We start from the raw sequence: 12,822 nt of genomic DNA, 5'->3' as shown, positions 1-12,822 counted from the left end.
CAAATATCCTGCTCCTGCTCGGGAGTTTGTGGTTTCGCGAAAGTGTGCGTTCACCCCTCGGATCAGTACGACATGAGATGACCCATAAATACGCGTCCTCCCACGACCAGGAAGCATCGACATTCCGTGGTTCGTCGTCAGATTTGCTACAAACATTGCATTCCGCTACAAATCGGCAGCGGTAACGTTTACGCCGGAATTCCAATCCACTGACTGACGGGCATTACGAAACACGGAAGAAGACGTTCACGCTTGGCCGACCGAACGCTCAGAACTTCGCGGGAATCCATTACCATAATGTGCACTGCACATTGGTCTAATTGAAAGTGATTCACGGATGGGCGAGTTGGCGTGTAACTGCAACGGAATTCTAGTTGGATTGATGATCGGGCTCGAGGCAGGAAGCGGAGCGGGATTCCACGAAATTATCGAACGTGGTTTTGGTGATTTGTGGATGGGGTTGTCGAGCTTCACCAAAGTTACCTTCAATTTGAAAAATCTAAAATCAGCCAAGACTAACATTTCAAAAAGGCGTAATATTGAATGCTTGGCCCTTTTGAAATGTTAGTCTTGATTAAAAAATAGAATAAAATATTTTTTTCGAAGAGATCGGAAAATTTCACGAACATTTTGTAATTAAACATTGTTAATCGGACCATTAGTTGCTGAGATATGGACATTACACAGTGTTCGAAATGGCAAAATTAAGTGGAATAAATTGATAACTTCTTTATTTGACTTCCTCTTCCTAGCCAGTGGCCTACTATGTTCTGAAGAGTTGTTCATGGCATAAAATTACATATCTTTGCCGAAGACAGCAAAGTATTACGAGTGTTTATTGAGGAGTTATAACCATTTTTATGTGGTTTTGAGCCTATTTTCATGTTGCTATGTCTTCAAAATGGCGAATTTTGGCACAAAACTGAACAATGCACCTAAAAGTACACACTTTCAACTACATAATATAATACCCCTGACTCAAGGCGGTTCTAAAAACACCCAAAAAGCAAAAACTGGAAATTTGGTTTATTGGTCCTTTTCAAAAAAAACTCCAGATATCCTGAAAATATCTCCGTGTCTATCGGAGTCTATTATTAGAATTCTCAATTTGAATTTGACGGTTTTTAACCAATTTATTTATATATGTTTTTCGAAATATTTTTGAAAACGAGGCAAAAATCGGAAAATTGAAGGATAAATTGAACAATTTTTATGGAAAAAACACGGAGATATTTTCAGGAAATGTAATTGAAAGTATGTACTTTTAGGTGCATTGTTCAGTTTTGCGCCAAAATGCGCCATTTTGAACATATAGCAACATGAAAATATACTCAAAATCACTTAAAAATGGTTATAGCTCCTCAATAAAGGCTCGGAAGACTTTGCTGTCTTCGGAAAAGATGTGTAATTTTATGTCATGAAAAACTCTTCGGAACATAGTAGGCTGCTAAAATGGTAACATTTTGAGTTATCACCAAAAAAGTGCTTTTTTGGACCATTTTTGCAAAAATGGCGTTTATGTCAAGAAGATTAAGAAATTTTTTCTTCTGCAACTTTGCCGAAGACACCAAAGCCCTACAACGTCATCCAACAAAGTAAGTTTTTGATTGACACCCTGGAAGGTCGTCACCTTGTATGTCAATAACTTCAAAAGATAGTCCTTATCAAGTACAACAACTCTTCCGAAGACACCATTTGGCTAGGAAGTCAAGTAAAGAAGTTTCCAATTTATTCCACTTATTTTTGCCATTCCGAACACTATGCATTAGAAAATTGTGGGATGTTTGGGTAAGGCTTATTAAACATCAATTTTTCTGTTTTTTAATCTTTGCATGACAGTATCTCAGCAACTAAGGGTCGTATCAACATAGTTCATAAAAGCAAAATATAGAGAATTTTCTCAGCTCTTTAAAAATATTTTTTCAAATGTAGGCAAACATAGCCACAAATTTAAAAAAATGAATACCAGCGACTATTTTCATGAAATACCTGAAAATTGTTATAACTTAAAACGGTGCACTTTATGATAATTTCACTCAAATACTTTTTGATTGCTCATTCAATTCAACATCGAAAAATGAAGTTGACAAATTTTTGCGACCTTTTTCTCAGCTTTTCAAAAATATTTTTTTCAAAAGGGGGCAAACTCGGACACCAATTTTCAAAAATGAATAACTGCGACTATTCTCAAAAAAGTTACCTAAAAAAAGCCGTTACTTGAAAACGGTGCACTTTATCAAAATTTCACTAAAGTACTTTGTGAATGTTGAAGTTGACAAATTTTTGCGACTAGTATGTCGATTTTTTGTAAAAAAAAACGGTATTGCTTCACATATTCATAACTCGGACAAAGATTTTTTGCACATTCTGGAAATTTCTGAAAATTTTGGTATTTGATGTTCCCTAAAACATATCAGAAAAAACAATGTTGTTTATGCAAATCAAGCTTTTGCATAGCATAGCATAGCATTGGTGACAAAAAGTGAAATTAAAAAACACCAAAAAAAATTATCTTTTATCATTTTTTCAACTTTGCTCAAGACACCAAATCGATCAAAAAAAATCCTTCAGAAGATACAGTTTTTTGTTAATTTTCATATATCATTTTTGTATGGAAAATGATATGGACAAACTAATGATGCAACATGGATTCTTTGGGCATACCAAAGGCACCAAAAAAGTTTCAGCCGAATTGAAAAGTACGAAAAAAATCGAATTACCGAAATCTCAGAGAATTCCTCAATAAAAATAAGACACGAATACAAAAACAACAAAATTCTAAAAATTAGTTTAAAATGTCAAAAAATGCAATTGTTTCAGCTGTATTAGGAGATGTACAAAAATGTACAAAAGTTGTCTGAAAAAAAAAATCATCGATTTACATTTATAGAACTATTATTTATAAATAGAATAAATTGTTATAAAGTAGTCAATTGCTTCTATTTTGGGCACGATTTTCCAGTTAAAGAAATATAGTGCATCAGTCGAAAAAATCAATCGTATGACATTCTTCGTCTAAAACAACACACATTTGCAAATGTATCACTCCCACATTTGCTTTCCAATTCAATAGCCGTCCCGTCTATCGATTTCGCTCCACACCCCGCTTTCAGCAGAAACTGCGAACCCAGCCGCTGTCACCGGGTCGATGGCGCGACACTTCCAACATGTGGTTCCCAAACCTCCCCCTCCAATGCCGCTGAAGATGGATCGATTTTCCGTCGACACTTTGTGCCACATCAGCATGACCTTCCCTAATGAAACCATAACCTATAGCGGAATGAATAATTCACTACAACACCACGCTCTTTTCAGCATCACGCCGTCTCGTTTGACAGTGCGCTAAAGTTCAGCCCGCGTGTCAACCTTTTTTAAGATGGAGGAGGTGCCAGGTGATTACATAGGAGGGAAGACGGGGGTGTGGGTGTGGTACAACATACGCGTCTAATTACGAGCTGAGCCAGGCCCATTTTCTTCACCCTGATGTCGACACAAATTTACCAACGCGAGACTGACGCAACAACCTCCCCCACCCTCATCCTCCGCCGCTCTCATTGGTGTTCAAATAAAGCAATTTATATTTACCTGTGTTTAAACACGCACACATTCAAACATACCCCACACGCAAGGGATCCAACAGTTAAGGGTAAGCCGGTAAAATGAGGTTCATTCAACGGAGAAGAAGGATTTTCCCGCTCGTTCTTTGCAAAGCACTGCGCGGCGCTGGGTGCACGGAGAAAAATGAGTTCCTAAAATCGTGAACGAGCGTTCATGAAAATGGGAACCACGAACAAAGTGTTCAAATTCCATGGTACGTTTTTGGAAATCGTACCATGGAATTTGAACACTTTGTTCGTGGTTCTCATTTTCATGAACGCTCGTTCACGATTTTGGGAACTCTTTTTTCTCCGTGTGGATTTTCCACCAGAAGACGACGACGTGGTGACAATGATTTATCAACAAAGTAATTAAATTAAAAGTTTGTAAAACTCGTGCTGCTTTACACCTACACGCGCGTAAGTCTAGTCGAATGTTTGGTGAGTGTTGGCAGTGGGTTGTTTGTTAGGGAAGTTTTGCTGGAACCGCAATAAAAGTTGCAATTTTCTATCTCTTAAACTTTTTGTCTTGATGGGTTTTAGCAAGCACAGAATAATAAAAGCTGTTGCACTCGTTGTATTATGTCTCCGTTCAAAATAATTCTTGAAAAAATCACAAGTGTCAAATAATCTAAATCTAAATAGTTCAAGATTAAATTAACTTTCTGATTTAAAACTCTGATTGAGCTATCGACCTAACCCTCTAGGTTAGACCGGGGCCAACATTTACTTCCTTAACCAACGGAAGGCGTGATCAGACAAATCTCGTCTCGAAAAATGCTACCGGGACCGAACTCAGGCCGATTGGTGAGAGGCAACCACGCCTACCCTACACTATCGGTCCCAATTATAGATCTACAATTTTAACAAAAAATCAGATGCCCTCGACCCGCAGGAAGCAGCCAAGGTGGCCCCCGAGACGGTGGAGCCACGGAGAAGGAAGCCGGGAAGGTACTCTACAGGTCGGCTGAGCTGTGGGGGATTTTCTCCGAGTACATCGGCAGGTTCAAGACCTGCAAGACCCGCTTGGACCAAGTAACCCTCGTCAGTTACATGATCTCCAAGTATGGAATTTAAGGAGTTTTTTTTTGTTATGAGCAATTCTCTCTAAAACCGGAGGATTTTATTTGTATTTTTTGATTCGGCTCAAACATTGTGGGGGCCTTCCCTATGACCAAATATGCTATTTTGCGTCATTGGTTCACCCATACAAGTCTCCATACAATTTTGGCAGCTGTCCATACAAAAATGGTATGTAAATATTCAAACAGCTGTAACTTTCAAGTGAATTTTCTGATCAATTTGGTGTGTGGGGGTGTTGGCAACGGTCCAGCCAGCACTCCACATCGACCACTGGTTGACGGGAACGGGTGAGCACCGATGATGGACAATTCGGTGAGGGACTTCCAACGGGTCAAGGCAGATTACCCGGGTTCCAACCGGGCCAGGTTCCGGGTTAGCGAACGGTTTGAACAAATAAAATCACGTACAACACTTTTAGACAGGAAACCACTTATATTTCGACAAACTACATTTATTTTTCTAACACCTAACAAACTATGTTCTTATTGAACCACACGTTAAAATTTGTGCGAGGGCCTAGCTTGACCCTTTTTCATCTGGTGACCAGGAATGACTGAGAGTTTTAGTTACGTAATTTCTTAGCTTATATAATAATTGGGTCATGTTGATACGGGTCATGCAAAGCTCATCCTCGTCGATCCTCTCTGAGAATCGGCGACATCAACTCGCTCCCCCGATCTGCTGCTGCTGGTCCGTCGATGACTATCGATGACGCTGGCCATCTCGTTCCCGCTGCAGCAACCACGCAATCGCGGTCCAGAGCTCGTCGCTCGATGGACTGGCACAATAGCTCGCGGTGATCCAGGGTTGTATCCCCGAACATTCTCACCCACCCAGAAATATCCAGCATTTCTGAAAATAAATAAAAAAATCCTCTTCGAGGGAGTGGGAGTGGGAGGGGATGGGAAAGTGATGTTTTCATTTTTCCTCTGTAGAGTCTGTTGTTGGCTGTTCATCCGGACGTGGTAATAAACATATTTTTTCCACCGGGCGTTTCAGGAATCCCGAAGCCGTCTTCAGCGTTACCACCCGTACAACCCCATCGTCCCCGGGATGTACCGTGTGTATTCTGCCGAGCTTCCAACGTATTGGTGGCAGGTTGTCGTCCACCACGACTACTAGCCGGCCAACTTCAATTGGGACTGCTGCATACAAACGTTTAGTTCTGCTCTGAAGTTGCGACAAATAGTCGCGTTTCCAACGTCTCCAGAATTCTTGGACCTTGCGTTGAACCTGCTGCCAGTAGTTGAGTCGGTTTGTGGGCACGTCGAGGTAGCTTGGATCCGGCAAAGACTGCAGCGAAGAAGTTACGAGGAAGTGTCCAGGTGTTAGGGGTTCCAAATCGTTTGGGTCGTCTGACAATTGTGTGATTGGGCGAGAATTCATGCAACTTTCGACCTGAACCAACAAAGTTGTCATGTCTTCGATGGCTAAAGTTTCCTCCCCCAACACTCGTAGCAGATGATGTTTTGCTGATCGTACAGCGGCCTCCCACAAACCGCCAAAGTGTGGTGCGCTTGGTGGGCTGAAAATCCAACGAATGCCTTGATCAGCAAACTCCTTAGCGACCTTCTCTTTGTGCTCCGAGTCTTTCATCAAAGCGAACAGTTCTTGAAGCCGATTTTTACCACCAACAAAATTTGTTCCGTTATCAGACCAGATCTCTGCGGGTCTGCCACGGCGACCTATGAACCTCCGCAGCGCTTGCAGGTACCGATCTGTAGATAAATCCGACACAAGTTCCAAATGAACTGCTTTTGTGCATAGACAAATGAATAAACAAACGTATGCCTTCACTGCTGTACGCCTCGGTCCTGGTCGCACGTAAACTGGTCCAAAAAAGTCGATTCCAGTCTTGGAGAACGGACGAGAGACCGTGACTCGCGCTGCAGGCAGATCTCCCATAAATTGTTGTACAGGTGATGGTTTGCACCTGTAGCACCGATTGCACTGGTGTACGATGAGCCGAGCCAAGCTTCTGCCTCCCAACGGCCAAAAACGAAGTCTCACCGCACCAAGTAGTAGTTGTGGGCCAGCGTGGAGCAGCCGCATGTGATAGTGTTGAAGAATCATGCGTGTGAGCTGGTGACGAGCAGGCAGAACAGCTGGATGTTTCGTTTCTTCTCCTTCCTCCGAGTGCGTCAATCGCCCACCGACCCGCAGAATTTGATCACGATCGATGTACGGATGGTACCAGCGAAGCGGGGATTTCTTCGGCAGCGGTTGACTTGCTGACAGGGCCTTCCATTCTTCAGCAAACACTTCTTTCTGCACACGACGAATGAGCACATACTCAGCCTGCCTCAACTCTGCAGAAGTGATGAAACCCCTGGACCGCTCCTCATCCGGTAAAGGCAGATTCTTCATCAAGCGCAACCAGATTGCTGTTCTTCGTATCAAAATAGGGTAAGTTTCAAACTTGGACAAATAATAATCAGTAAACTCTTGCAGGTTTGATGCAACGATCGCCACTGCTGTGCGTCGACGCTCCGTCTCAACTTCATCGTGCGCCACTGTAGCTGTTGAGTTTGGCCAATGCTCCCGTCCCAACGCTAACCATGGTGGTCCGTTCCACCAGAGAAGATTGTCTACGATGTCATTTGGCATGATTCCTCTGGATATCAGATCTGCTGGATTCTGCACACCTGGAACGTGCTTCCATTGATGTCCCTCCGTGATCGTTTGGATCTTGGAAACTCGATTCGCGACGAAAGTGGCCCACGTTGTTGGAATCGCGTCAAGCCAGCTGAGAACACACGTCGAATCCGTCCAAAAATGCGCGCTCAACGGGATGTCCAGTGCCTCCTGCAGAACTTTGAAGAGTTGGGCTACCAGCGTCGCGCCACACAGCTCCAGCCGTGGAATCGTTTGTACCTTCAGCGGCGCCACTCTGGATTTGGAAGCCACCAGTCGTACCATGACGTCGCCAGCTGCATTTTCGCTTCGTACATAAACACAACCTCCGTACGCTTTCTTTGATGCATCCGAAAAGCAATGTAACTCCACCTTTTCCGCATTTGGAATGACCACACAACGAGCAAAACGAATTGAATTGAGCACTGGAAGTTGTTCCTCATACTTCCTCCAATTCTCACCCACCGTGGGTGGTAACGGGGTGTCCCAATCTAATCGCTTTCCGTCAGCATCTACCAGTGTCCACAACTGCTGGAGAAAGATCTTCGCTGTTGTGATTGTTGCCCCAAACCAGCCGTGCGGGTCGAAAAGAGATGCAGCCTTTGATAAAACGACACGTTTGCAGAGTTCGTCCTCGGCAACAGTTGGTGTTATGTCGAACTGTACCTTGAACTCATCCGTGTTAGGGATCCAAGTTAAACCCAATGTTTTTACGGACGATTCCTTGTCCAGGTTGATTCCTTCTGGAAATGGAATGGCCAAATTCTCCTCAGCAACACCGCGCAAGACCTCTGCACGGTTGCACGCCCACTTTCTGAGCCGAAATCCCCCGCTGATCATCATTTCGTCCAGCTGAATTCTCAGATTGCGTGCTGCGTCCTCATCGTCCATCCCGGTTATGACGTCATCCATGTAGACGTCCTCGCTTATTGCCTTTGCCGCTAGGGGAAAACGATGCTTTTCATCCATTGCCAACTGTTTCAGAGCGCGAGTGGCAAGAAACGGTGCCGATTTCGTTCCATACGTAACCGTATTCAGTTCATACGTGCACACCTCAGCGGACGGCGTTGGTCGCCAGAGTACGCACTGTAGAGCTCGATCTTCCGGGGTGATTCCAATTTGTCGGAACATCTTCTCGACGTCCGACACCAGCATAATCTGCTTGATACGGCAGCGGTAGATTAGCGACCGTAAATCTTGCTGTATGACTGGACCGCATAACAGCGCATCGTTTAGGGAAACTCCTGACGATGTTTTGCAACTTGCGTCAAATACCACGCGAACCTTGGTGGTCGTGCTGGCTTCCCTGACTACTGGATGGTGTGGGAGATAGCACCGCTTGACTGCATCAGTTTCCTCAACCTTGTGCATATGCCCCAGGCGCAGATATTCGTCCATAAATTCCGTGTATTGATCCTGAAGATGCGCGTCCCGCGCCAGCCTTCGCTCCGTACCGTGAAGGCGTCTGAGTGCGATGTTCCTCGACTCGCCGAGCTTCGAGAGAATAGCCTCGTTCTTCGGTAAAGCCACCGAGTAGCGACCGTCAGCTCCGCGCTGAACCGTTTGCGCGAAAAGAGCTTCGCAACGTGCTTCCTCCGGCGAAAAACTGCTGCCTGACTCAACCTCCTCGCAGGACCAAAACCGAGTCACCAAAGCTTCTAGTTTATCCCTCGCCGACACGTTGCATGTGATGCGAATAGATTCTCCTGAGTCTGCAATTCCTCCGCAGACTACCCAACCGAAAACTGATTCGTTGAGTGCTGGTAGTTCCTCGCCCAATGAAATCTTACGACCAGTTTCGAAGAAATCGAAGAAACTTTCAATGCCCAACACCATGTCTACGCCCTTGGAGACAGAGAAGGTTGGGTCGGCCAGGACCACGTTGTCGGGAATGGTCCAACCGGCAGTGTTGATGTTTGAAGTTGGTAAGCTAACCGTCACCTTGGGTAGTACCAGAAACCGCATGTCTCGGGAGAAGTTGGAGACACGTGAGCACAGCGTAGCTCGAATCTGCTGTTTGACCTTGGATACCGATCTTCCAATGCCCGAAACGGAAATGTCCACCTTATTCCGTCGTACGCGAAGCCTTTGGCTCAGATGCTCCGAGATGAAATTGCTTTCTGATCCGGAATCCAAGAGGGCTCGTGCCGGAAGTCGGTTGCCTTCATCGTCCTCGATGATGACAATTGCAGTTGCTAACAGGACCTGAGTTGAAAACAGCTGAGCTGAGTTCGAAACTGTTATCTCGGGAGTGACTTGATTTGACGTGCTCGAGCTGGAATGTCCTGATGCTTGAGATTCGTCCGTAGCTGCCTTAGAGTTGTCTCGCTTGTATTGGGCAGAACCTTTATCCTTCCCCGATTTGAAACACAACAGCGTGTGATGTCGCTTGTTGCAGTTTCGACACGAGAATCTCGACGAGCAGTCCTTTGCCAAGTGGCCGGATTTCAAACAGTTTCGACATAACGAATTGGTTCGGAGTAGTGCCTCTCTGTCTGACACCGTCCTTTGTTGAAACGATTTGCACTGGTGTAGAAAGTGCGTTCCAGAACATGCACAACAAGGCCCTCCAGACTCCTGTGCAGTGTTGTAACTAGCTTTCACCACCGCTGGTTTCGACCGGACTTGGTTCTGTCTAACAACCTTGCTGTCTGCCTTCTTCTTGGGTAGCGATTCGAGAATTCTAATACGCGTCTGGAGAAAGTCCGTCATGTCCTTTAAAGTATCATTATCCTTTGCTGAATACTCTTCCCAAGCTCGACGAGTAATCGAGTCAAGCCGAGATGATAAGATGTTGACCAGTAGCAAGTCCTTGAAGTTCGCTTCCTCCAAAACACGATCCAATGTTTGTACAATTCTCACGAATCCATCCACGAGAGTGTGCAAGTCTGAAGAAGATTCCTCGGTGATTACAGGTAGTTCAAATAGCGATTGAATCTGCCGCTTCTTCAGAAGCTTATCGTTGTCGTACTCATTCAGCAGAATAGTCCAGGCCACAGTGTAGCTTTCTGCAGTGATCTTCAGATGATCGATCAAGCCAGCCGGTTTTCCATCAAGGCAACCCCTCAGGTAGTAAAACTTTTCGACGTCTGAGAGTTCGGCCTTCGAATGAATGAGCGATACAAACAGATCTCTAAAGCTGAGCCATTCCTCAATTATTCCGGTGAACTTCTGCAACTTAATCTGCGGTAGCCGAATGTGATCGTTGAGTCCATGCGAAGTTTCCTCAGACCGGATGGTCTGTTCCAGAACCGCAGGAGGAGCTTGAAGTTCTCTCGATTTGGTGATTAAACGAGATTTGTTGAGAAAGTAACTCTCACTGAACTTCGCACGGTCAGCTTCATAAGTTGCGTCTTCCGTGGCCACGTACTCTCCATGAGATTGAATCTCAACCAGAGTCTCATTGAAGTCTACCCACAGCTCATCTAAAGCACCCAATCTTACTTCGACATCAGCAATCGTACAGCTCTTTTCCAAATCTGCCGAAAAGTTAAAAATGTCCTGCATTGACGCTTTCACCTGCTTGAAAACCGTCGTCAACTGTTTGAGTGACAACGTTTTGTTACTCCGGGTGGTGATCGGCATGTTGTGTTGTTGTTGCAATGAAGAGATCAGAAACGAGATGCGTGGGTGTAGTATTCTGCGGTTGGGCCTAGCTTCGCTAGACATACACTAAAATGTGTTACCTGGACAAGCAGGTGTTGGTACCTCCCAACCGATGCAGACTAGCGTCAAATATTTGTCGTCACAAATCGTTCGATTCGGCTCAAACGGCTCAATGTTACGTACAGTACACGTGGCAGAAGAGGGCGAAAGTGTGGGCATGTAGTATCCAAAGTAATGCTTCGGCTGACATATACCGTGTTGTATTACCTGTAGGAACCAACAGCAACACAGCAGCCAACAAAACGAAGATCTGATCCCACCAAAGTTCTACGAATCGTGCGAAGCCAGTCCAATAATCAGCTCAGTCGATCGTGTGTAGGGCGAAGAGGATGAAAAACCATGGATGTAGTATCACCAAGAAACTGCCTCGGCAGGCATATACTGTTGGCCTCACCTGGAGAAACTAACAGCCGATCCAAAATTCAAATGCAAATCCAAATGGGGTTGGTGGACACGCTCGAGGCGTGATGCACAGGGATGTGGTGGTACAATAGGCAATCGAAGAGGTGAAAATATGATTTAATGGCGTGTATTTCCGTTCAGGCCTCGGCAGACATATACTGCGTCTAAAGTATTTACCTGGAAAAACAACCGATGATGCTGCCTCTTCGATGCTCGCGATGTATTCCAGCTATCCAGCCGGTGATCCGCAACGACGTCGTCCAGCTCGTGCCGTCGACGTGTCGTCGATCTCTCCCGTGACGATCCTCGCGGTGTGCACCAATTAGTACATTCGTCTCCCAGTCGAAGATGGCAGCCAGCAGGCAACCGACACCATGTAGTCCCGTTCGGTCGTCGCGCAGAACGCTGCGCTGTACGTTGACTCACGTTACCGGCCTAATCCGGGTTGGCGATGGTCATCCAGTCGAGTCGTAGGTGGCACCAGATGATCGATCCGATCAGTAGCACTTACAGGTCACAGGTCACAACGTAAAGAAGAGGTCGAAATGGCGGTGTTAGATTCACGTATGTGGCGCGCCGGCCAGACATATACTGAACTCAAAGTATTTACCTGGACAAGCAGTGTCCCGCGCTGAAGTTCAGTAGCAGGCGACGATCTACGATGCCGTGCGAGGACGATCCCAAATCGCAGTCGTCCCAGGCCGTCCGATGGCCAGTCCCAAGCTACAGGTGTTGCCAAGCCAAGTTGGCGCCAAAGGCACAAAGGTGAAGATAGCAGAAGTTATCTTGCAAGTACTAAAGAAGTTATCTTGCAAGTACTAAAAATCAAAAAACATCGCTGCAAGATAACTTTTTAGCACAGAAGTTATCTTGCAGCGATGTTTTTTCTGAAATCATCGAATCTGTAAGATAACTTTCTGCAAGATAACTTCAGCTCAAAAATGCGAGATAACTTTCTGCAAGATAACTTCAGTTCGGATTCTGCAAGGTAACTTCAGCTCGATTTTTGCAAAATAACTTTCTTCAAGGTAATTCCAGCTCATTTTTTTGCAAGGCAATTTTTTTGCGAAATAACTTCAGTTGGTTTCATGGAACTAGGCTGCAAGATAACTTCAGTTGGTTTCATAGAACCAGACTGCTAGGCAATTTAGAATTTATTCAGAATAATTGTAGGAATATTTTTAAGAATAAATTAAATAAAATAAATTCCCTTCTAAATTTTTTACTCGCAAGATAACTTCAGTTGGTTTCATGGAATTAGGCTGCAAGATAACTTCAGTTGGTTTCATAGAATCAGACTGCTAGGCAATTTAGAATTCATTTAGAATAATTGTTGGAATACTTTTAAGAATAAATAAAATAAAATAAATTCTCTTCTAAAATTTTAACTCGCAAGATAACTTCAGTTGGTTTCATGGAATTAGGCTGCAAGATAACTTCA

At 44.6% G+C, this 12,822-nt stretch overlaps 1 protein-coding gene across 1 annotated transcript; it reads right to left on the bottom strand.

Annotated features, from left to right (window-relative positions):
- Nucleotides 1-5,304: 5,304 nt before the first annotated feature.
- Nucleotides 5,305-10,898, bottom strand: LOC120415722 (uncharacterized). Its single transcript, XM_039577318.1, has 3 exons — nucleotides 6,690-10,898; nucleotides 5,642-5,972; nucleotides 5,305-5,531 (listed from the first exon to the last, which is right to left on the bottom strand). Exons 1-3 carry the CDS (start codon nucleotides 10,896-10,898, stop codon nucleotides 5,305-5,307), a joined length of 4,767 nt encoding a protein of 1,588 aa, XP_039433252.1.
- Nucleotides 10,899-12,822: the final 1,924 nt, after the last annotated feature.

This window comes from Culex pipiens, chromosome 2 (genome assembly GCF_016801865.2).
Source record: "Culex pipiens pallens isolate TS chromosome 2, TS_CPP_V2, whole genome shotgun sequence".
Classification (NCBI taxonomy): Eukaryota; Metazoa; Arthropoda; class Insecta; order Diptera; family Culicidae; genus Culex; species Culex pipiens.
Note: the sequence above shows the minus strand (reverse complement) of the source record. Positions and strands in the feature narration are given on the sequence as shown.

What these genes read in the sequence shown, in the direction of transcription:
- LOC120415722 (XM_039577318.1), bottom strand. Translation starts at nt 10,898, where the DNA reads ATGCCGATCACCACCCGGAGTAACAAAACGTTGTCACTCAAACAGTTG. An exon ending in CACAACTACTACTTGGTGCG is followed by an intron (nt 5,973 to 6,689) that starts GTGAGACTTCGT and finishes TCTTCGCTGCAG; the next exon opens with TCTTTGCCGGATCCAAGCTA. An exon ending in AAAAATATGTTTATTACCAC is followed by an intron (nt 5,532 to 5,641) that starts GTCCGGATGAAC and finishes ATTTATTTTCAG; the next exon opens with AAATGCTGGATATTTCTGGG.